The 24927-nt window shown below is 46.0% G+C and overlaps 2 protein-coding genes across 2 annotated transcripts in view; one reads left to right on the top strand and one right to left on the bottom strand.

Moving 5' to 3' along the window:
* Positions 1–213: 213 nt before the first annotated feature.
* CIAO1 (cytosolic iron-sulfur assembly component 1) lies at positions 214–13243 on the top strand. Its single transcript, XM_032229922.1, has 8 exons — positions 214–345; positions 1307–1484; positions 2531–2679; positions 3490–3601; positions 8808–8896; positions 10026–10227; positions 11932–12019; positions 12595–13243. The coding sequence occupies exons 2-8, from the start codon at positions 1346–1348 to the stop codon at positions 12833–12835; spliced, it is 1020 nt and encodes a 339-aa protein (XP_032085813.1). The 5' UTR covers positions 214–345; positions 1307–1345; the 3' UTR covers positions 12836–13243.
* Positions 13244–22992: 9749 nt separating this feature from the next.
* SNRNP200 (small nuclear ribonucleoprotein U5 subunit 200) overlaps positions 22993–24927 on the bottom strand; it is a 69775-nt gene continuing 67840 nt past the window's right edge. Inside the window, exon 45 of the mRNA XM_032229010.1 lies at positions 22993–23621. Within this exon, the coding sequence (XP_032084901.1) occupies positions 23478–23621 (144 nt within the window). The 3' untranslated portion in view covers positions 22993–23477. The remainder of the gene's footprint in view (positions 23622–24927) is intronic.

Below are 24927 nucleotides of genomic sequence, written 5' to 3' on the forward strand. Positions count from 1 at the left end.
CACACACACACGCACAAAGGCACAGCGGGCCGAAATGGGTCGGAAAACAACTCATGAAGCGGGAAGGCCTTGGCTCCCCGGCCCCTCCCGCGTGGCCTTGGGGACCCGAGGAACACCCCCCCCCCCAATCTTGGAAGTCCTTCCTCGGCGGTGCTGACAGGAAACAAGGGGCGGGGGAGGGGAAAAAGACTACAGGTCCCAGCGGCCTTTGCAGCAAGGAGACTTCCGGTGAGGGGCTTCCGGCGCTGCTCAAGCCTGATCAATAAGGAACGGCGGGTGGCCCCTGCCTGCTGTACGACACAGCCCATCCTTCCCAGCCAGGGGCCGCATTGGGCTGAGTCTCAGGTGGGTGCTGAGGCAGCCACTCCCCGCGGGAGCGAAAAACGGGGCTCTGCCAGTCTCTGTGTTCTTTTCCTGAGGTTGGGGGGGGGGGACAATGCCAGGGTGTCCTCGACTTACGACCACAAAGGAGCCCAAACTTTTCGTTGCTAAGCGAGGCGGTTGTTAATCTAGAACGGTCGCTAAATGGACTCTTGCAGATCGCTGTCCTGTAAGTCCTTGGGTGGGAAATGACAGGGGTCCTCGACTTATGACCACAACGGAGCTAGATTTCCTGTTGCTAAGCGAGACTGTTGTAAAGTGAATTTTGCCCCCATTGGACGATCTTTCTCGCCACAGCTGTTGAATGAATCACTGCAGTGCTTAAAAATCCTCTCTCTCTCTCTCTCTCTCTCTCACACACACACACACACACACACACACACATACACTTTGCTGCTCCTTTTCCTTCTGTTAATTACCTATCTTTTGTTTCCTTTGCATTTTATATAATAAAAGAAACAAAAATGCCAAAAAATAAAGATAAGCTAAGTTAGTAACCTGGTTGTTAAGTGAATCCGGCTTCCCCATTGCCTTGGCTTAACAGAAGGTCACAAAAGGGGAACGCTGCGACCTTTGAAAAACCAAGCCAGTTGCTAAGCATCCCAATTCTGATCATGTAACCTATGGGGGGAGGGCGGCTGCTGCAATTGTATAAGGGTGAAAAATGGTCACTTTTCCCCCACTGCTGTTGTATCTTCGAATGGTTCACTAAATGAACAGCTGTAAGTCAAGGACTAACTGTGATGTAGTTTTGAAGCAATGGCAACTTCCAACTGGCATTTTAAGGACAGTCCCATGTACGGTGCAATTGTAGTAATCTATTCCAGGGCTGAAAATCACAGGCCAATGGCCAAGCACTCCAATTTTCATCACGTGCCCTTAAATGAAACCTTCCCGCTGAAATAAAACTCATTTCTATTTGCAGAGTTTTAGCTTCCGTCTGTGGTGACCACTTGGTGTTCCGATGAAGGACTCCTTGACTCTCCTGTCCCGCATCCAGGCACACCCAGATTCCTGTTGTTGGTTCCTGGCCTGGAATCCCAAAGGGACACTACTGGCTTCCTGTGGTGGAGACCGTAGCATCCGCATCTGGGGAAAAGAAGGTAGGCTCAGGTGGTCAGCTTGGGGTTTACATTTTCAAGAACGGAGAAACTTCTTGGATGAGAAGCGAAATATCTTCAAAGAAAAACCCGAAAATCCAATTGCCTCTTGAAAAAAAGCACCTTTGGGACCTGGAGAACTCCATAGATATGTACAGGCCACTGTTTCCCTCCCACTTCCTTGTAGCTTACCATGCTCTCTGCCTCCCAAACTGAGGACTGTTTTAGTTGGTTTAATGGGTATTTCCAAATCTTATCTCGAACAGCCCTAATGCCCTGAACCTGTTCTGACCTAGGCTTCCCAAGACCATGAAGCCGACTCCCCATCCCAATAAAGCCACTTTTATTTAGGTTAAAGGGAATTCCTCTCCAGCAAAGTCCCGGCCAACAGTCTTTCATGAGATTTCACAACCACAGGTCTTTATCAGGCTTGGAGAACTGCCAGGCCGATATCTTCCAAACGCCACGCTGTAGCAATTCCTTGGCAAGAAGTCAGGAATAGATCTTCACCCTAATGAATTGAACTAATTGTCTCCTGCAAACTCCCCTCCCCTTTTTCTCCTCTTTTATTTCCTCTGGGAGAGGCCATTCATCGTCCACCTGTGTCTTTACTCCCAAGTTGTCCCCTGTCCCTTAGCTGTTTCCTTCTTCCAGCAACTCTGTGCATGCGCACATTGGGAACAGGCTTCAGCTGTTCGTCTGCCTCACTGATGTCTGACTCTGAAGGCAGCTGATAACTGGCACATGGCCCTGGCCCCCTCTCTGCCTCCGACACAGAGCCCTCATCAGAGCCCTCCCCAGACTCCAAGACTGGCCCATCTTCCTCCACAACCGCCTCACTATCTGAGTCTGCTACCACTTGCGGGCCACAGCAGAACCTCCATCAATGCAGCCACAGCTAATTTTGCAGTCAGCAGAGACCCAAGTCCTCAGTGCTAAGAAAAAGGAACGCTACCATAGATACTTGATTAATATGCTTAGATCTTGGGGTTCCAAGCTCAGGCAGGGATATTGCCAACCACATTGCCAGGAGCTTTCTCTCTTGTCAGGTGATGGCTGGGTGTGCAAGTCCATTCTGGGTGAAGGGCACCAAAGGACCATCCGCAAAGTGGCCTGGTCCCCCTGTGGGAACTACTTGGCTTCAGCCAGCTTTGATGCAACCACCTGCATCTGGAAGAAGAACCAGGCCGATTTCGAGGTACAGCATCCTTTGTGGGTTCCAATTCAGATTCGCTCCATGGAAAGATAATATGTTGAAATTGCAAGATTTGATAATTAACCGGGGGGGGGGGGAGGATTAAGGCATCTTGAAGCCTTCGTTATGTGCTGCTCTTGTAGAGCCATTTGGTTCCAATATTCTCAAAACGAGAACCAAGTGCAGCAAGAGAATTGTGAAGATAAAAGGGGGAAAGTACACATAATATGACTATTTGAAAATGTTACAACTCACAATAACAAATATTTACTGGGCACGATTTATAGTGCACAATTCAGACCTGAGTGATTGAAATCTTGTGTAACTTACAGGGGTGCAAAATTGGAAGACAGTTAAAAAAATGGAGCAGTGAGAATCTCAATGGAGAAAAAAAATATTGTCGCTTTAAACATACTTAAAGACAATTTTTCTAAGCCTTTTGTGACCTGACACACCACAGGGAAGCCAGATTCATATCATTTAACCCCTGGAGTGATCCTCTTAACAATTGGGCCAAGAAAGCCATTAAAATGGGGCAAAACTCACTTAGCATCCAAAATTTTGAGCTCAGTTGTGGATATTAACAGTCAAGGCAAATTGGTGCCAGATATGAATCAGTGGAATTCACAAGGGGCTGGAGTTAGGCCATTTGTGGGAGCGTGGTGATTCCAAACTGATTGTGCGTTTGACTCCACCCTCAAGCTCCTCCTGGTCATCTCCCCCACTGCCCTGCCATGGAACATTTCTCCTTGGGGTCTCAGATTGTCAGTTGCCCTTCCCGTAAATAAATGTCTCCTCTCTCTCTCCACCCAGTGTGCAGCGACTCTGGAGGGCCATGAGAATGAGGTGAAGTCCGTAGCCTGGGCCCCGTCTGGCAGCCTCCTGGCTACCTGCAGCCGAGACAAAAGTGTCTGGGTTTGGGAAGGTGAGCGAGAACTTGGAGAATCGTGGGAGGCAGACAATCCTTCGGTGATAGGGGGGAAAAGGGAGGATTGGCAGAGGGGGGCTTTGAAATTTTCAGAACCTGTTATGATGCTCTCACAAAGTGGCTGCCAGGATAAGCATGTGTCAGAATGTGCAAAGCATGACTGCTATTTTGAGACAACCCAGGAGCAAAGTACAGTATCCAGAGGTTTACATATACATATACATATACATACATATACATATACATACATACATACATACACACAGACATATATACACACATACATGTACTAGGCAAAATCAGGTAATCAATCTTCAACTATAATACGGAAGCACACACGGAGAGAGAAACCGCCCTCACAGGGCCTCTCATATAGACAGCTTCTTAAAGTGGCAGTAACCCTGCTGACTCATTGCATTATCTTGGTTTACAGCCTTAAAGCAGCTGGTCAGCTATTCAATCATTACCTTAACAGCATAGCTAATCACAACCCCACCCCCCCATTTGACCCCAAAAGTGAAGGAATGAGCTTCTGCCATCACAGCCCCACAGAACACGGCTTCTGATTTTGCTCTCTGGGTGTACAGAAGGGAAGGACTGCTTTCTGAAGAATGTCGAAGGGATTCGTGTCAATCAGGCTGACAGATTTTAAAACCTTTTTAAAATAATAAAATTAGGGAAGCTGCCCGAAAGCAAGGGAAGGTGACCTACAGTTCTGTCTTTCTGTAATAGGGAAAATGGAACTTCTACATATGTTGAGTTTGTCTATTAAGAAATCCATGGAGTGGTTCCTTTTTTTTTTGGTTTATCTTTTGATTTTTTCTTTTCCCACTGGTGTGGGCATGTATTGTTTAAGAAACAAAAATTATTATTATTATTGTACAATTGTATCACAGCGGCCAGTTGTTTCGCCGGATTTGGCATTGGTTACTAGTCGGGCCCCACCCAGGGGCCTAGGACGTCGTAACGTATTTTCGTAATATGCGTGCAGATCCAAGCAGTGCGGCTTTTTGCATTTGACTGATGGTGATTTTGTCAATTTTTAACTGTTTTAAATGTAATTCCAGTGCTTTTGGAATAGCACCCAGTGTGCCAATTACCACTGGAATTACCACTGCTGGTTTGTGCCATAGTCGTTGAATTTCGATTTTTAAGTCCTGGTATCTTGCGATTTTTTCATGTTCCTTCTCGGCGACCCTGCTATCACCTGGTATTGCGATGTCTATGATTGTGACCTTATTTTTCTCAACCAGTGTGATGTCTGGTGTATTATGCGCCAGTATTTTGTCGGTTTGTATACGGAAATCCCACAAGATCTTCACCATCTGATTTTCGGTGACTTTTTCAGGCTGATGTTCCCACCAGTTTGTTGCTGTTTTAATATTATAATTTTTGCACAAATTCCAATGGATCATTTGTGCTACTGAATTGTGCCGCAATTTATAATCAGTCTGCGCAATTTTTTTACAGCAGCTGAGTATGTGATCAACAGTTTCATCAGCTTCTTTGCAAAGTCTGCATTTGGCATCATCAGAGGATTTTTCGATTTTGGCCTTAATGGCATTTGTGCGGATAGCTTGTTCTTGCACAGCCAGGATTAGTGACTCTGTTTCTTTCTTTAATGTACCTGTTGTTAGCCATAACCAAGTTTGTTCACTGTCCACTTTATCTTTTATTTTTTCCAGAAATTGGCCATGCAGTGCTTTGTTCTGCCAACTCTCCATTCTTGATTTTATCACATCTTTTCTGTATTCTTGTTTCGTCTGTTGGGCCTTCAGTAGATTTTTGTTCTTTACTTCGATTAATAGATATTCTTGACTTTCTTTTAAATAATCAGCCAGTGCATGTTTTTCTTCTTCAACTGTTTGCTTCACTTGTAATAATCCTCTGCCACCTGATTTTCGGGGCAGGTACAGTCTATCAGTATCACCACGTGGATGTAAACTGTAGTGCATTGTCATTAGTTTCCTGGTTTTTCGGTCCAAAAGGTCCAAATCAGCTTGTGTCCAGTTAACTATACCAGCTGTGTATCTTATAACTGGTATTGCCCAGGTATTTATGGCCTTGATTGTATTTCCACCATTCAATTTAGATTTCAAAATTTTCCTAACTCTGTTGGTGTACTCTCGCCTGACAATAGTTTTTACTTCTCCATGCTTGATGTTATCCAACTGCAGAATGCCTAAGTATTTGTAGGCTTCATTTTCTTTGCATTTAATTAATTGGCCATTGGGCATTTCAATTCCCTCAGATGCAGTGATTTTGCCCCTTTTTATGGATACAGTGGCGCATTTTTCCATGCCAAACTGCATTGAAATATCGGTGCTGAATACTCGGACTGTGTTTGTCAATGATTGGATTTCTATTTCTGACTTTCCATAGAGTTTCAAATCATCCATATATAGTAAATGTGAAATTTTTTCAGCTTCTTTGGCTGTTTGGTAGCCTAATTTCATTTTTTTTAAGATTACTGATAGTGGGATCATTGCGATGATGAAGAGAAGAGGTGAAAGTGAATCACCCTGGAAAATTCCTCGCTTGATATTAACTATTCCGTAGATCTCATTCCCTACTGCCAACTCAGTTCTCCATTGTTTCATCGCCTTTTCAGTAAAGGATGTAATATTTTTGCTAATACCAGTTGTTTCTAAGCATTTTATGATCCAACTATGTGGCAGTGAGTCAAATGCCTTTTTGTAATCAATCCAGACCATATTCAAGTTCGTTTTTCTGTTCTTACAATTTTCTAATATCATTTTATCAATTAGAAGCTGATCTTTGGTGCCCCTGCTCCTTCTTTTGTTGCCTTTTTGCTCTACTGGCAAGATGTTGTTTGTTTCCAAATAATCCATCATGTTATCTGCAATAATGCCTGTGAGTAATTTGAAGGTTGTTGGCAAGCATGTTATTGGTCTGTAGTTTTCAGGTGTTGTTCCTTTAGCTGCATCTTTCTGAATCAAGTATGTTTTTCCAGTTGTCAACCATTCATCAATTTGGCCCTTTTGTAAAATTTCATTCAGTTGCCTGGCCAATATTGCATGTAAACTGGTCAGATATTTGAGCCAGAAACCATGTAATTGGTCCTTTCCAGGTGATGTCCAATTCTTTACCTTTTTAACTCGATTTTTGACCATCTCAGTTGTTATTTCTAATACTTGCATTTGCTTGTTGCCAATGCTTTTCTCAAAGTCATGTATCCACTTTGCTTCCTTGTTGTAGTCCTTTGCATTTTCCCACAATTCTTGAATTCACAGAATTCAACTGTGGCCTGTTTTTCTGGTTTTTCACTTTTGGTGTCACCATTTACATTAAGACTTTGATAAAAACGCCGTTGGTCTGATCGAAATTGCTGATTTTGTTTATATTGGATGATTCGTGCCTCATATCTTTCAATTTTTCTAGCTGTTGCTGTTATCTGCTGTTTTACAATCTCTACAGCTTCATTGATGTTTCTTGTATCCAATCTATATCGTCTGATTAGCCGATCTATGATTTTGTTGTTTTTAAGCCGTTGCTCATGCATGTTCTTTAAGTTACTAGCATCTGCCCTTAATTTTTTGATTTTTTGTTCTAAACGGATTTTCCACTTTGGCTTTGATGCTTTTTCTGTTGTGTGACTAGGTACTTTAATTTTAATGCCTAGTTCATTAGTGACTATTACAGCTGCGCTGTACATTAACTGGTTTGTTTCCAAGATGGATCCCGGTTCAATTGTTGAAAACACTGCATTAACCATTTTCATGATAGGGGCCAAAATTTTCTTAGGCACAGTTTTTAGTGATGGTAAACGTTGCCTTTCCTCATTAAGCAGAAAATGCTCCATGATCTTATCCTTCAATTCTTTTTGTTTTTGAGTTAGTTCATCAGTTGGTTCAGTGATAACTGGTTCTAGTGGTGGTGATGTTATTTCCTCCCCGAGAGCTTCTTCTGGGAGTTCTACTATAATGTCTTTAGTTGTGTCTTGAATATCAGTTATTTCCGCTTGTGATATTGTTTTTTGGGTTTTGCCTGAATTTCCTCATGTTCAACTTCACTAAACACTTTATTCCGTATAATAAATCGCCTTTGATCTGCTAGTCGTTGTTCACTAACATTTGAATCTGGATATTGTTGTTTCCATAATTCATACATTCGCTTTAAATAGCCTCTTTTTTCTGGCTCTGAGTTGTAGTAACAGGCCATTATGGCACGGTTTTCATCTGCACTATATTTTTGTCGTTTTGTTGGCTGGTCCACTTGTAGCCCACTTGTCGACGGATGTCCAGGGACCCCAACATCCGCCGCGGCCCTTGTTACCCGCGCGATGACCGATGCGGTATGGAATTCTTATTTGTTTTTTTCACCATATTGTATGGGTTGGCGGGGGGTTTTTTACGGGACCAGATGCCAACCTGACCCCAACCCTCCTCCTTTCTCATCCGGGCTTGGGACCGGCAACGGCGGAGTTATTATTATTATTATTATTATTATTATTATTATTATTATTATTAAATAATAATTATAGTCAAATGAAAATGGATATATGATGATGGTGATATGTATGAATATTTGAGTTAAAATGCTCAAGTTAACATGAATTATGTTTGTTGACTGTGGAAGAGATGCACAAAAGTCTATTTGTAACCAACTGATACACTTTCTATAGCATGTATGTTATATTTTTTTTAAATTAAAAATTAAAAAAATTTAATTAAAAAAAAAGAAATTCATGGAGTGGCTAGCAGGGTGTGGATGCATTTCCATTTTTTCACTTCGTTTACATTCTCTACCAAATTATTCTGAACAGTTTGTCGTACAGTGAGCCAGATGTTCAGACCAGGTTTGGTATTTTGGTCCACCTATCAAGTCCCAGATCCTTCCCAGGGATCTGGGGTTGGCAGAGGTGGTTGTTTGATGGCGTTAGAAATAATGTGGCAGGATGTAAGCTGTTCTTGACTAATGCTGCCTTTCACAATTGACCAATTGGGGATTTTGTCATTGCCGGTGATGATATTATGCTTTGTCACGTGATGTTCAGACTGGTCTTGGCATTTTGGTCCACCTACCAAGTCCTTCTCAAGGACCTGACATGTGTGGAATTTTAATAGTGTTAAAGGTAGCATCACTGGATGTAAACTGTTTTGAATAAAGCTGCCTTTCGCAATTGACCGGTGGAGATTTGTATTATTCGGTTTTTATCAAATTCCCCCCTTCTCCGTTACAGTGGATGAAGAGGACGAATACGAGTGCATGAGCGTCCTGAATTCTCACACACAGGATGTGAAGCATGTTGTCTGGCATCCTAACCAAGAGGTGAGTCTGGTTTTTTTCTTTGAGGTGGGGCTCTCCTTCTGCATAGCTGCAACTGCTAGAAGATTGTTTTTGTGAAACAAATGCAGAGATTCTCTGGAAATGGGCATTTCAGGTGGAAAGTCTCCTTTGTAGATTCTGTAACGGCTTTGTTCCCTGAGCCATCCGCCTGGTAAACTCACATCCAAACTAGATTGTGTTTTTTCTCGGTATCATATATGTGGGTATATGCATAATTTTGTATTTATTTATTTATTTTCTCATGTTTATGTAGTTATTAACCAATTAACAGAGTTGGAAGGGACCTTATAGGTCATCTAGTCCAATCCCCCACCCAAACAGGAGACCCTTCACGATTTCTGATAGATGGCAGTCCAGCCTCCAGGGATGAATCCCCCACCACTTCTGAAGGCAACTTCTGTTCCATGGGTTGATTGTTCTGTCAGAAAATTCCTCCTTATTTCCAGGTTGAATCTCTTCTTGATCAGTTTCCATCCATTGTTCCTTGTCTGGCCTTTGGATGCTTTGGAAAATAGCTTGGCCCCCGTCCTCTCTGGGGCAGCCCCTCAAATATTGGAAGACTGCTCTCATGTCTCCCCTGGTCCTTCTCTTCACTAGACTACCCATGCCCAGTTCCTGCAACTGTTCTTCATATGTTTTAGCCTCCAGTCCCCTCATCATCCTGGTTGCTCTTCTCTGCACTCTTTCTAGAGTCTCAACATCTTTTTGATAGTGCGGTGACCAAAACTGGATGCAGGATTCTAGGTGTGGTCTTGCTAGGGCTTTATAGAGTGGTATTAGCACCTCCCTTGATCTTGAATATATATTTTATGTGTATATATTGTGTGTGTATGTATGTATGTATGTATGTATGTATGTATGTATATAAATTGTATGTTGCCTTTGTGCTGATAAATAAAGGGAGACATATATGTGTTTGTGTGTGTGTGTGTATGTTGTATATTGTATATGATGACCCTTTGAGAGCTATGTGCCAACAAAATTTCATTTTAATGCATACCAATTAATGTACATTCAAAGTGACAACAAAGTTATTCTAAGTCTGAGAGTCTTTGGTTCTTTATGCCGATGCTGATTTGGGTCTCCCTCTTGGGGGTTTTTCTCCTCCCAGCTGCTGGCATCTGCCAGTTACGATGACACCGTCAAGCTGTATCGGGAGGAGGAAGACGACTGGGTGTGCTTCAGCACCTTGGAAGGCCATGAGTCCACGGTGTGGAGCTTGGCCTTTGACCAGAGTGGAGAAAGGCTGGCTTCCTGTAGTGATGACAAAACCGTGCGCATTTGGCGCCAGTTTAAGCCAGGCAATGAGCAAGGTGAGTGCTACAGCACGGTGCCCTGTGTTACATCCCAGAGGATGGAACTGTTTGTTTGTTTTCATTCATTTATTAAATGTATTTGCTACATCTTTGCCACAAGGTGTGTCCCTGGGTGGTTTACAACATTACAATAAAAATACAAAATTATGGTGAAAAGATGGGAGGGAAGGGAGCATGATGCACAGCGGGGAGGTGAGATCGAAAGTCCCTACAGAGAGTGGTGAGGACAATGGAGAAGATTATAGGAAGCTCGCTTCCAGTGATTCGGGATGCTGCTCATTAGTGTTGTGTGCTTAAAGCTCAAAGCATTGTCACAGACCCCATACACCCACTTCACAATCTGTTTCTGTTGCCCCCCCTCTGGAGGAAGTATGGAAGTATTTCTAGCAGGACTTCCAGATTCTACAACAGCTTTGTTCCCTAGGCCATCCGTCTGGTAATCTCGCAAGATTTGTTTCTCCCACTGTGTACATGTATATATCCGGACTAGACTGTGCTGTTTCTCTGTGTCATTTAATAATATACGTGGGAATATGCATAATTTTGTGTTTATTTGTTCGGTCATGGTTATGTAGTGTATATTGGAGTGGTAACCCTCTGAGAGTTGCGTGCAACGAAATTTCACTTTAATGTACGCCGGTTAGTGTACATTCAAAGTGACAACAAAGTCATTCTGTTCTTCTGTATTTGTCCATCAAGCACCTCCAGTGTGGTACTCAGGTATCACTAGTTTTAATAACTGCAGTGATTCACTTAACAATTGTGGCAAGAAAGGTCGTAAAATGGGGCAAAATTCACTTAACAACACTGTCTCACTTAGCAATAGATATTTTGGGCTCAAATATGGTCATTAAGTTGAGGGTTATTTGTATAGACTGCCTGTATGTGAGTGTTGTGGCCTGCCAATAGCCAGTGTAACTGGCAGCAGATTTGGACAGTGAGGAGGTTGGGGAGGAAGATGGGCCAGTACTGGAGTCTGGGGAAGGCTCGGATGAGGGTTCTGTGTCGGAGGCAGTGAGGGGGTCAGGGCCATATTCCAGTTATCAGCTGCCTTCGGAGTCAGACATCAGTGAGGCAGACAAACAGCTGGAGCCTGTTCCCAGTGTGCACATGCGCAGAGTTGCCAGACAAAGGGAACACTAAAGAACAGAGGTCGACTTGGGAGTAAGGCCACAGGTGGACAGTGAATGGCCGCTCCCAGAGGAAAGAAAAGAGGAGTGAAAGGGGAGTGGAGTTTGCAGGAAATGATTAGTTCGCTTAATTGGTTCGTGACTCTCTGAGACTCCTTGCCAAGTTTTGCAGAGATCAGCCTGGAAGCTTTCCAAGCCAGATAAGGTCTGTGACTGTAAATCCTCCCTTGAAAGACTTTGCTGGATATGAATGAGCAGAATTCACAAGACATTAATAAAAGGGTTTTTTTGTCGGGACAAGGAGTTGGCTTCGTGGTTTGGGGGAAGCCTAGGTCAGAAGCCTAAGGTTCTGAGCCAAATGCAAAATCCTGGTTCCCATAAAACTGGACCACTTAAGGGACACCGAATCCCCCTCCCACCCACTCGTATTTTCTGCTCCATCAACTGTTCCTCAGCTCCCAAACCCTTGATTGGACCTCTGTAGTTTAAATTTATTTTTCCAAGAGGCCTGAAGCTCCTGCAGAAGAGCCAAGAGGCAACAACCTTTAAGGAGTTCTCTTGCGTGTTTCAGGCGTGGCCTGTAACGGCACCGATCCCATTTGGAAGTGTGTTTGCACCCTCTCTGGTTTCCACACGCGGACCATCTACGACGTGGCATGGTAAGTGGAGATGCTCCCCACAGTGTCCTAGGACCAGCTGATATCTGTGCCAATTATGACATCAATTGACCCTTCCCCCTGTGAATATGAATCATGCATTCGGTCCATCCTCCTAGCAGAGATCGTGGGAAAGAAAGGGAGTCACCGGAGGCCTCTAAGAAGAGATAGGTCAGTCGCCTGTCTCAAATTGCGTAAGGTTTCCTGCTTGAGGAGGGGGTTGGACTAGAAGACCTCCAAGCTCCCCCGTTTGAGTGGCATTATGGCCTAGTGGTGAAGACGCTAGCCTTCTACGTGGAAGGTTGAGAGATTAATCCTCTGTAGCGGCAGATGTTTCTCTCCTAGGGCGCAAAAGAACCAACAACCGCCATTTGCCATGAACTCCACCTAGGCATCAGAAAGGGCATCCAGCCAGTAAATGCTCAATTCTATTGTCACCCCGAGCACCCCGAATTAAGGGATTACAGGATCAAAAAAAAGGGTTTTTAAAATTATCAGCTGCTCTTGAATACGTCCCAGTATGTTCTGAACCATCTAATCCTGATCCTGAATTGTTTCCTTTTCCAAATTCCTGGCAGGTGCCACCTGACAGGTGCCTTAGCCACCGCCTGCGGAGACGACGCCATCCGGGTGTTTGAAGAAGACCCCCTCTCGGATGCTCATCAGCCCACCTTCTCCTTGACTGCCCACGTGGCCCGAGCGCATTCTCAGGATGTGAACTGCGTTGCCTGGAGCCCCAAGGAGCCAGGCTTGTTGGCTTCATGCAGCGACGATGGAGAAATGGCCTTCTGGAAGTACCAGCGTCCAGAGTCTTGCTGAATAACCTGTTCACCTCCAGGGTTGGATGTTCAGGAGCACTAGATTCCCCCAGAAAAAGCAACTAAACATCCTACCAATTGCTTGAACCGTGTGGTCGTTGTTTCCATCCTTTCCGGAGAACTGCACTTCCCTAGGTGAGAACTTAACTCTCTAAAAGGAAAACACTGGATTTAACTAAGAGGGGATCCGATTTGTTTTCTTTGGTATGGATCCAGCCAAGGCAAGACTGCACTGAAGGTGGATTTGCAAGTTATGTCCGAAGGGAAAGCTTTCTTATCCCTTCTACTCCGGCTCCAGTAGGTGAAATCATAGGCGTGAAATGTTGGTTTCTACTTAAAACCAGCCAAAGGGAAGGAGCCGTTAGCTGGACATCTATAACATGAATAAAATAGAACATCTGCTGTTGTTCATCTTGACTCCTTTGTTAAACTGCAGCTTCCCCAACCTAGTGCTCAGGTGGTTAGGGATGACGGGACAAGATTTCTCTCTTTGTTTGGGGAAAATGAAAGCGACTGGGGCTGGAGAACGATGGAAAGGATGGAATTTCAAAGACCGAGTGACTTAGGCGCTCGGATAGTACAAGGGTTTTTTTTTTGCCAAGGAATGGCTACTTCAATATTTTTTTCCCCATTTATGATAGGTACCTAATTTTCCTCAACAGTACAATCTGTTTCCCATTCCATTTTTAAGAATAAGGTAAAGGTAAAGGTTCCCCTTGCACATATATGCTAGTCGTTCCTAACTCTAGAGGGCGGTGCTCGTCTCCATTTCAAAGCCAAAGAGCCAGCACTGTCCGAAGATACACTATATTGCCAAAAGTATTCACTCACCTGCTTTACTCGCTTATGAACTTACTGTAAGTGACATCCCACTCCTAATCCATAGGGTTCAATATGACGTTGGTCCACCCTTTGCAGCTATAACAGCTTCAACTCTTCTGGGAAGGCTGTCCACAAGGTTCAGGAGTGTGTTTATAGGAATTTTTGACCATTCTTCCAGAAGCACATTTGTGACCACACACTGATGTTGGACCAGTTTACGTGGCCTACCACTTCGTGCATGAGTTGCTGTCGTTCCCAAACATTTCCACGTTCTTACAGTTGACTGTGGAATATTTAGGAGCGAGGAAATTTCAGGACTGGATTTGTTGCACAGGTGGCATCCTATCATATTTCCACGCTGGAATTCACTGAGCTCCAGAGAGCGACCTCTTCTTTCAAAATGTTTGTAAACACAGTCTGCATGGCTAGGTACTTGATTTTATACACCTGTGGCCATGGAAGTGATTGGAACACCTGATTCTGATTATTTGGATGGGTGACTGAATACTTTTGGCAATATAGTGTATCTCCGTGGTCATGTGGACAGCATGACTCAGCGCCGAAGGCGCACGGAATGCTGTTACCTTCCCACCAAAGGTGGTTCCTATTTTCCTACTTGCATTTTTTACGTGCTTTTGAACTGCTAGATTGGCAGAAGCTGGGACAAGTAACGGGAGCTCACTCCGTTACGCAGCACTAGGGATTCGAACTGCTGATCTTTCTCAGGTCTTAGCCACTGAGCCACCACGTCTTTTTAAGAATAATCATCTCTTAGATTTTTTTTCACTTATGAATGACCCGATATAGGCCACCTTTTTCATCATTTCCTTTGCCTTATCCGTGTTCTTTCTCCTCCATTGAAATGCAGCTGCAATCACCCTTCCAATCACCTGACTTGTTTTTTCAAGCATTGCTGGGACGTTGCATTTCCTGCAACCCCATCCAGCTTCTTTCCAGCAGAAAGACAAACACGTGATGAGTAGAGAGAAAAAATCACAATGCGGATTTCTGAGATTCTTAGAGCATCTGCTTCGTCTCCTCTTTTAATCTCATGACAGTGGAAATGTGTCTTAGGGATAGATACCCCCTGACACTCACTTGACAGTTTCTCCAGACAATTCAATTCCGCTTCCTTCCCCAGGATCGGAATCATTGGGTGTGCTGTGTATGTTCCTACACCCGACATGAAGTTATGAGTTGGGGAGTGCCTAAATGCCAAACCAAAATGCTCGTGGAAGCTTAGTAGAAAACAACGTGCTATGTGAATGTAGAGAGATGCAGAGTCCATCCCATGGTGGCACAGTGGTTAGAATGCAGTATTACAGGCTAATTCACTGCCTACTTCCAGGAGTTCGATTCTAACCAGTTCAAGGTTGACTCAGCCTTCCACACAGATTATTGGGGGGCAAGAGGCTGACTCTGTAAGCTGCTTAGAGAGGGCAGTAAAGCACAATGAAGCAGCATATAAGTGCTAGTGCTATTTTCCTTCCTATCTATTCCCTTTCTTCTTCCTGGTGCTGCAGTGGTTAGAATACAGTATTGCAGGCTAACTCTGCCTACTGCCAGAAGTTCGATCCTGACTGGCTCAAGGTTGACTCAGCCTTCCATCCTTCCGAGGTGGGTCAAATGCCAACCCAGATTGTTGGGGGCCGTAGCCTGACAGAGGGCTGTAAAGCACTGTGAATGACCATTAGCTTACCTGAAGGGTCCTTTTCTGTACACTGCGAGGAGAGTCCAAGCATGGGTTAAATTCTGTCTGACTGCCCTGGACTGAATTGAAAGAACTTTAGCCATGCCTCCTCTTCCGGCTCCTCAGATTTTTCGATGAAGGTGTGGACCTGTACCACTGTTCAAATGTGGTTCCATTGAGTCTGTTCTTAGTTCAAGTCAAAATAGGTTGCTTAAGTCAAATCTGGTAACGAAGTCACAAATCCACATCAAGGTCCAATACATATACACATGGAAGCTGTGAGAGAGACCCTAGGGCGGGGTTGGACTGTCTTCGCAGCGTACAGAAAAGGACCCTTCAGGTAAGCCAATTGTCATTTGCCTGTATGCTGCTTGGAGAGTCCAAGCATGGGACATACCCAAGTTAAATGTCACTAGGGCGGGAAGAACCTGACGCAATGGTCTCTCCAGTGGCATGAATATCCTGAAGGACCCGTCTCCCAAACGCTGCTTCCGCTGAAGCAAATTTGTCCAATTTGTAAGCTCGAACAAATTGGGATGGTGAAGCCCATGTAGCCACTCTGCAGATCTCTTCTATGTGCGTTTGGGTCGCCCAGGCTGCTGTGGATGCGGCGCTCCTCATAGAGTGGGGCGTGGTACCAGTTTAGACTGCAGCTTATAGGCAAGGGCGATGCAAGCACACAACCATCGGCCGATGGTGGCGGAGGTGACTTTGCGCCCCATGGTAGCAGGTTGAAAGGAAATGAAAAGCGATTCCGATCGCCTGAATGCCGCAGTGAGCTTGATGTATTTGCGAATGGTTCAGCGCACATCCAGCTTGTGCCTTCTGCGTTCCGTAGGATGTCTTGGGTGAGGACAAAGACATGACTTCCTAGCTTTGATGAAACCAAGAGTTGACCTTCAGAAGAAACGAAGGATCCAAGCGGAGGACGACCCTTTCTGGATGTATGACGCACAAGTCCTCCCTGACTGACATGGCCGCCATCTCCAAAATCCTACATGTGGTCAGGAATACTGTCTTGAAGGTTAGGTGCTTCAGGTCACAGGTACGAATTGACTGAAACAGAGCCTCGACTAGAGCCCTAAGTACAATATTCAACTCCTTAGTTGGGTATCAATGAATGACTGGGGGCCACAAATTGGAGGCTCCCTTCAGGAGACTGCGGACCTTGGAATGACGTGCTAGGGATAGGTGGTTGCTGGGAGTGAGGACGGTGGAGAGCGTCGCCACTTTGCGACGAAGCGTGTTGGCCACCATCCCCTGGTCCAATCCTTCTTGCAAAAAGTCAAAAACTTGCGGCATAGAGACTGAAGCAGGGTTTATCTGCTTAGGTACGCACCATTTTGTGAAGGCTGACCAAGTGGCCTCATAAATTCTGGTAGTAGATGGTCTATGTGCTGCCTGAATGGTTTGGATGACCTTTGAGGAAAGCCTGTTCCTCTCTAGGAGGTCCCTCTCAAGTGCCAAATGGCCAATTGCAACCATTGGGGCTCCGGATGTGATAGGGCCCCCTGGCTGAGAGGGACCTCCCCTGGAGGAATCCTCTACGGCTTGGTGATGGAGAGGCTCACAAGGTCAGCAAACCATGCCTGTCTGGGCCAAAATGGTGCTTTGAAAAGAACTTCCGCCTGTTCTGTGAGAATCTTTCAGATGACACTGGGAAGGAGAAGCAGTGGAAACGCGTAGAATAGGCCTAGTGGCCAGCAGCAAAGCAGAGCGTTGAGCTCCTCTGCCTTCGGGGACTTGTACCTGGAGAAGAAGCGAGGGAGGTGAGTGTTCTCCAGGGTGGCAAACAGGTCGACTGAGGGGCGGCCGAACCTCCGTGTGATCTTGAGGAAGAGGTCCAGGTGCAGACACCATCCCAAATGATCGATTGTGGCCCTGCTCAAGCAATCTGCCTGGACATTGCTCACCCCAGAGATGTGCTTCGCTCGAAGGGATGACAGATGTTTCTCCGCCCACCTCCCCAGGCATTCCACCTCCACCATCAGGGACTTGGAGTGAGTGCCCCCTGGTGGTTGACATGTGCCTTGGTGGCCACATTGTCTGTTAACAGCATCACATGCTGGCCCTGGATGGTCGTTTGGAAGTGAAAGAGAACTAGTTTCGCCGCTTTTAATTCCAGCCAATTGATGCTGTGTTTGAGATCGCCGTCGGACCACCTGCCCTGGGAGACCTGATTGTCCAGATGTGCCCCCCATCCGAAGAGGCTGGCATCCGTAGTGATGATTAGGCGATGTGGCTCACCAATGAGACTGCCCTTGGGTAGTGCAGGAGAGTCCCACCACCACAGGGACTGTTGGACCTTGAGGGAACTGGAATCAGAGCTGGGGAGTTGCTCTTCTTGGCCCATTGGTGGGGTAGAAGACACTCATTGTTGTGAGTGCAGCCTCGCCCACGGTACTATCGAGAGGCAAGAGATCATCTTGGCTAGGAATTTCAACAGCAGGACTATAGTGCGGTCTGTGAGGCTCTCACCTGAAGGATCAGTTGTCTGAGGCTGGGGATCCGCTCCTGCGACAGAAAGACTTGGTTATTTAGTGTCTATGATGGCCCCGAAATGCAGCAACCTGGTGGTGGGAGTGAGATGGCTTTTGTCCATGTTGATGGAGAACCCGTGGTCTTGAAGGGCTCTCATGGTCATCTGGTGGTCTCTGCCCGCTTGCTGGCGGGACAGTGATTTGATGATAATGTTGTCCAGGTATGCTTGAAGTCTCACTGGACACGACCTCAGGGACACTACCATGGCTGTCAGAATCCTTGGCGGGACAGTGATTTGATGATGATGTTGTCCAGGTATGCTTGAAGTCTCACTGGACACGACCTCAGGGACACTACCATGGCTGCCAGAATCCTTGTAAATGTTCGGGGGGGGGGGGCGATGACAGGCCAAACAGCAGGGCCCTGTATTGATAGTGTGTTCCTGCATAATAGAATCTCAGGAACCTGCGATGGGCCTTGCGGACAGGGATGTGAAGGTACGCTTCTCTGAGATCTATTGATGTTAGTAGATCCCCTGGCCTGATGCAGCTCAAGATTGATTGGAGAGACTGCATTTTGAAGCGTTTGTACACTAGTTGGTAGTTCAATCTCTTTAGATCTAATATCCCCCTTCACCCTCCTGAGTTCTTTGGGACTAGAAACAGGATTGAGTAAAAACCTGACCCTTCTTGACCTGCTGGTACTGGTTCTATTGCCCTTATCTCCCGAAGGTGCTGGATCTCTTGCTCTATTAGGGACTTTTTGGCTGGGGAGGAGGGAGTGGGGCAGCAGATGAAGTGACGAGGGAGGGGGAATGAATTCTAGGGTCAGACCCAGACGGATTGTCTGAAGTACCCACCGGTCTGACGTTGTTTGTTCCCATCGGTCCTGAAATAGTTGCAGGCACCCTCCGATGGGAGCCATCAGCTGGCTGTCACTTATAGCGACGGAAAGGCCTAGAGCCTGATCTGCCACAAAAGAGCCGCTTGGAGAAGGGTTGTTGTCTGGCCCTGTCCCGAAAGGGCTGACGGTCCTGAGACCGGTCCTGTTCCTGATTGTATGGACAGTAGTACTGACCGGTGCTAGTGGACAGTTCTGAGGAACGAAAGGATTGCCTTATGAAATAACCAGAACTTTTGCGCTCTGTTTTCTTGGTGACAGACGGCATAACTTTCTTTTTGTCCTTGTTCTCGACTAGGACAGGGTCCAGAGCTTCCCCGAAAAGTTTCCCTCCCTTAAAGGGGACAGAGGCCAACTTCCACTTGGATCTCATGTCTGCGTCCCAGTGGCAGAGCCACAAGAGCTGCCTGGTGGTGACATTAGAAGCCAGAGCCCTGGAAGCAAACTTGGCAGAGTTGAGGGTGGCATCTGCAGTGCATTCTGCTGCCGCTAAAACCTTATTGAACTCCTGTCTCAATTTAGTGTCACCTGTCAGGAACTTAGCAGAAATCTGTCTGAGACAGAGGAGGCAGGCCCTGGACATGAAAGATGCCGAAGTGGCTGTCTTAATGGCCCAGGCAGGTCTTGTGACATGCCCTTTCTGACCTCTTATCCTCTGCCTTCAAGCCCTCTAACAAGTCAGAGGGCAAGACTGAGGAGGATGTAAGAGCTTGTAGCAGAGGATCCACCTGAGGCAATTTTAATAAGTCCTCTTTTGTCACTGCTGCCAGGCATGGCTAGGGTGCCCAGTTGAACCGTCTCTGTACCACGTTCAGGAATAATTTTGGAACTGGCACAATCTCCTGGGGAACTACTGGTTCCTCAAACAGACCTTCACTAGGGTCAGATGGATCTACTGCTGCTGGATCGGAGGTAGTTACTCCCATGCGGGTGGCCGTTTTGGCTTTGTCCAAGATGGTCTTGAACGAGGCATGTTTAAACAACCAGGTAAAGCCTGGCTTATCCGTGACAGCTCCCTCATCCCTAGAGAATTCCTGCTCTGGAATGACCTCATCTACAGCCGAATCCTCGCTGTCCAGCAAGGAATGGGGAGATGCGGATCCCTGGGGGACCTCTGAAGGAACAGCCCTAGAAGGTGAGGACTTGGACCAGCGGGAACACTTGGCACATTGCTTGAGGCCTTCTGCAATTGCCTGGGAAATGGCCCTGGCTATGACTTCCTGCATTTCAGAGGAGAGAGTTGGCCCCTGGTCTTCTGCAGGCTGTGTTCGTTTTTCGGCTCTGCGGGGCAGGAAATGTTGTGGGGCCAGTGTTAAGGTTGGAGGAGAATCCTCTGTCTCCAAGGAGCAATGAAATAAATCAGCATTATCTCCCATGGATGGTCTGGGAGAGCCAGCTGAAACAGAGGAAGCACCTGATGAAAATTCTTGGTCCTCATCCTTACTATCTGACCTAGATGGGTCTTGATATGTGGGGGCAATATGCTGACTCTGTAAACCGCTTAGAGAGGGCTGAAAGCCCTATGAAGCGGTATATAAGTCTAACTGCTATTGCTATACAGGGGCTGGGGCCCTGTTAAATCTACTGAAGGGACAGGAGATCTAGCCACCTGCTGTTGCTGGGCCCTTTCAGGCTGTTGGTCTGGTGCCTTTTGGCTCCGGGGGGGGGGGGGGGGGGAACCTTGTCCTGAGATTTGGTTCCTTTCTTTCCCCCCGCCTGGCTCTGCCTGTTGAGGGCCTCTGAGGCTGCCTTGCTAGCCTGTCTGGTAATGCTCCTGGTGGTAGAAGGCCCTGGCTGTATTGCCTCCTGACTAACATTGTCTGCTATTGTGCTGTGAGCTGAGCTCCACTCACCACCGGGAACAATGGAAATGTGAGGATGGCTGCAGCTGCTGTTTCAGAGGCATGCAGGTCGAAGGTTGAGAGGAGTAGTTAAGGCAGTGCCTCCACGAGGAAGCCTCTGGCGCAAAATCCAACAGTCCAAAGCGCCTGCAGAGGAAACAGCTGGAGGGAGGCCTAAAGGGAAGGACCAACACCTCGCTGTCCTTGGTCAATTGCCGCTCAGTGGAGGGGAACGACTGACTGCCGCATTACCGGGCAGAACAAGTCATGCTGCCACCGCTTTCCGATACTGACTCACGAATCTCAGAGAAAAAAACGTGGCAAAACTGCAACTAAAATAGCCACCAGAAGCTTTCCCTTACTTAAAATGGCGATGACTAGCTGCTGGAAAAAGCGGTGCCAAATTCAAAGTAGCCAGGGCGATGGCGCAAATGGCTGGGTCCTCACACCACTGACCGTCATGCCAAAACGCTCAATATAACGCAAGCGGCTGCCCCCTCGGACCCCTGGCCGCTGCGCAAAGAGAAAAGGGCGATTGCGTCGGCTCTTAAGCCGGATCGCATCACCCAGCAAGACAGACAAACTGTGCATGCCCGGAGAAGCCCGGAATACACGCCGGCAACACACAGCAGTAATAGAAGCAATGAGATTTAAAGACCTTTTTTTTTTCTTGCAGAATGGAATTATTTGGTTGGAAAGTCCAAGTCAAGGGTAAATTTCTGTTGATAGTCTGGAACCACTTAAAACGTGTCCATTGGACTAGAACTGAATTGAAAAATCTGAGGAGCCGGAAGAGAAGGCGTGGCTAAAGATCTTTCAATTCAGTCCAGGGCAGTCAGACAGAATTTAACCCATGCTTGGACTCTCCAAGTAGCGTACAGGAAAAGCAGTATAGAAGTCTTAAGTGCTATTGCTACCTGCTGGTTATGTACCGATAATAACTTATCTTTGACTAAAGAGGAAGCCAAAAAAGGTGGCTTCCTTCTGGCAGTTTAAAGTTTTGATCTAAACATAAAAGAAAAATAAAAGATGTGTACGACAGCCTTGCTGTAACACTCAAGCAAAAATAACTTTACTGAAGTCCTCTTAGCCCCTCAGTTATTCATCCGCAGTCAGCTCTCTGATCTTTTGTTCCCTGGCACTTGTTCCCCTTAACACGTAGCACTTCTTCCATTGATGCTTGTTCATTGTAGCAAAAAGAGGGAAAAAAAAACCTATTTGCACGATTAATTACTGCAGTGGCTGAATAATCTGCACATTTCTCTGGCATCGCTCTTCCCTTGACATAGATACATCCCCCAGAGCTGTACCATATCCTAAGCTACATTAGCTGGTTTCCTATTTGGCAAACACAAGACTCTTAACTCAGAGTGTCTCATCTCCTGCACTCTAAACAGTTCAATGATTACTTAAGTACCTTACTGGTTTCTCATCTGACAGCTGTTCAAATTTCCTGACTGGCTTCACTTCCTCCAATTGGTTCATTCATAGGATCTTGCCACTTTCCAAGGATTACAAACAGCTGCTGTTGTTGTTTTTTTGCAAATCCTAAGGACATCTGCTCACCCTTTTATTACAAAGGAGCTGTTAAGAGTCCCGCCCACAAAACTAAAATGGGATTCTGCTTTCAGTAGCCATCAGCACTATAATGCCTGCTTGCCTGGCTTACTGGAACTCTGAATTCTATTAAATCAGATGTAGGCAGAATGCTGAAAATGTACAACCTGTTTACACAATTTGCGGCCCGCAAAGAATTCATTTTTGCTCATGGGACACAGCCTAGAGGAATAATTTTGTCAGATGTAGGAAAAAGGGGTGCTTTCAACTTCTTTGTTAAGTCTTCCCTGTTGTTAGAAATACCAGAGGAGGGCAAAATTATATTTAGTCTCCTGCAATTAAGATTTTATTTTTAAAAATGGTTTCTACTGTTTACACCAGATAATAGAATGGCAGAAGATTACACCAGTCTCATGTGCAAGAAAATGCAAATCCATATAGCATGGGAGGTCATCAAGAAATATGCAGAACCAATATAGCAATAGCACTTAGACTTATATGCCGCTTCACAGTGCTTTGCAGCTCCCTCTAAATGGTTTAGAGTCAGCCTCTTGCCCCCAACAATCTGGGTCCTCATTTGACCCACCTCGGAAGGATGGAAGGCTAAGTCAACCTTGAGCCGGTCAAATCGAACTCTTGGCTGTGGGCAGTAAATTAGCTTGTAGTACTGCATTCTAACCACTGTGCCACCATGGATGGCAGGCAGGAAGGAAAAGGGAGAGAGGGAGGGAGGATGCAAGGAAGAAGAGAGGGAGAATGGAAGGAGGAATAGTAATCGGACTTAAACTTATATACAGTGCTTTATAGCCGTCTTCAATTTACAGAATCAGCCTCTTGCCCCAAACTAGCTGGGTCCTCATTTAATGTCAGAAAGATGGAAGGCTGAGTCAACCTCGAGCCAGTTAGGATCGAACTTCCGGCAGTGTGCAGAGTCAGCCTGCAATACTGCCTTCTAAACTGCACCACCATGGCTCTAACAACTATCTTCACTTGGACTACTCTCCCCCCCAAAAGGGACCCATGTTAGTTCCTGGAAGTTTTATTTTGGAAAATTAGCAGGATCTCCAAACAATCAAGTCTGCTTGTTTACTCCAAACATTGTACATCAAAACTACTGCTTGTTTTGCTGAGTTTAAAAAAAAAAACCAGGGAAAAGCTGAAGATGCTGGCAGGAACACAAAAGGTGGAAGTCCCTTTCTACACCTGCTGACTGGGGCTTAGACAATGTAGGGAATCAGAAACTGAGAACATCTACAAAACAGCTTTCCAACCACCTATGGTGGTTATCTGCTCCAAGAAAGTCCACAATAACTTGATGAAGGTCCTATCACCAAGGATGTTCAGCCTGTCACTCAGTCGGAGTCGCTGTCGCTCTCTGCCTCTTTTACGTCCACGCTGAACTTGTACTCTTGGTCACAGCCCATATAGGCATCGCTCATGAAGTAGAGCGTGTAGTTGTGTGTCCCGGTGGTTGGAGCCACAAAATCCAGTTTCACCTAAAATAGCAAAAGAATTGGGTTTTTAGAACAAGTCGGATCAACAGGAACTGGTTGCCTGCAAAAAGCAGGGATTAGGCCAGGGGTCAGCAAGCTGCAGCTCTGGAGCCGCATGTGGCTCTTTCATCCCTCTGCTGCAGCTCCCTGTTTCCAGTCAGTGCCACAATTGATAGGGCTTTCAGTTAGGACAGGTAGAGGAAAAAGAATGCCATGCTAGAAGACTCTATGGTGGGGGAACCGGACTTCCGATCAGCAGAGGAAAAAGGATGCCATGCTAGGAGGAGACTCTATGATGGGGGAACTGGACTTCCGGTTGGCTCCAGAATTGAACGGGGGGCTTCTGTTTAGGACCTTTGTGGCTATTTGAGTGTTTAAGGTTGCCCACCCCTGCTGTAACTCAACCCTTGCATCCCCAATATTCTCTCTGGGTTTTGCAAAGAAATATACAGTTCCCAGTGGTAAATAATGGTGGGGTGTCCTTCTTAGCAGGGATCTCCAACCTTGGGAACTTTAAGCCTGGCAAACTTCAACTCCCAGAATTCCCAGCTTTGCTTTCAGTGGAAAAAGAAACAGCTCAACGCAATAGGCATCTCTTTGGGGAAAGCATGAAAATACACAGATTGAATCATGTTAAGGGCTAACAATAAAATCGGGTGCAATTCATGCTTTGTTTAGCTTTTTAACTTTGACATTTCAGACCAGAGGTTTTTTTTTTTTAAATCAATAGCCGCTAAACCACAAGCAGGGCAATGGACATTACAGAATGTGAGGCAGGAAAAAAAGTGACACAGGGAACAGAATTTAGCTTCCAAGAATCCTGCTTTCAATAGAAGTGGATATTCGTAGAGTGGGGTTGAACCGTTGGGTCCTTGATGCTCTCTGAGTTGGGGGGGGGGGAGGGGGTTGGTAGACTTTTCATTACCAAAGTAAGTAATCTCATCAGTGTTACCTGGTTTCATACGTGGCTGCTTTTGGTTAGGGTGAACTCCTGTCCTGGACTGTTCCTGCAAATTCTACTTGTAAACCCTGAAACTCTGAGCATTGGACTGGCTGATGGGAAGCTCCAAATCTCATGGTTGGATTTTGGCTTCTCTTTGGAAACTATTCAGGGAAATCTGAGAGCTTGGAGGGAAAGAGGGAATGGAGCTGGCAAAGAGAGACAGAGGCAGAGCCTGGGCCGTTCGTCAGCCCTCAGATGGAGAGTCAATAGCTCCCAGGTCTGGAGGTGGCTGATGAGGAAGAGGAGGAACAGCTGGGCCCAGTGCCTGACACATGGATGCACAGAAGGCAAAGGTGAGGAGAACAG

Source organism: Thamnophis elegans, chromosome 13 (assembly GCF_009769535.1).
Source record: "Thamnophis elegans isolate rThaEle1 chromosome 13, rThaEle1.pri, whole genome shotgun sequence".
In the NCBI taxonomy this organism is placed as follows: Eukaryota; Metazoa; Chordata; class Lepidosauria; order Squamata; family Colubridae; genus Thamnophis; species Thamnophis elegans.

Coding starts and splice junctions, on each gene's coding strand:
- CIAO1 (XM_032229922.1), top strand. CDS start 1,346: ATGAAGGACTCCTTGACTCTCCTGTCCCGCATCCAGGCACACCCAGAT. Junction 8,897..10,025: donor TCTGGCATCCTAACCAAGAG/GTGAGTCTGGTT, acceptor TTCTCCTCCCAG/CTGCTGGCATCTGCCAGTTA. Junction 12,020..12,594: donor ACCATCTACGACGTGGCATG/GTAAGTGGAGAT, acceptor AATTCCTGGCAG/GTGCCACCTGACAGGTGCCT.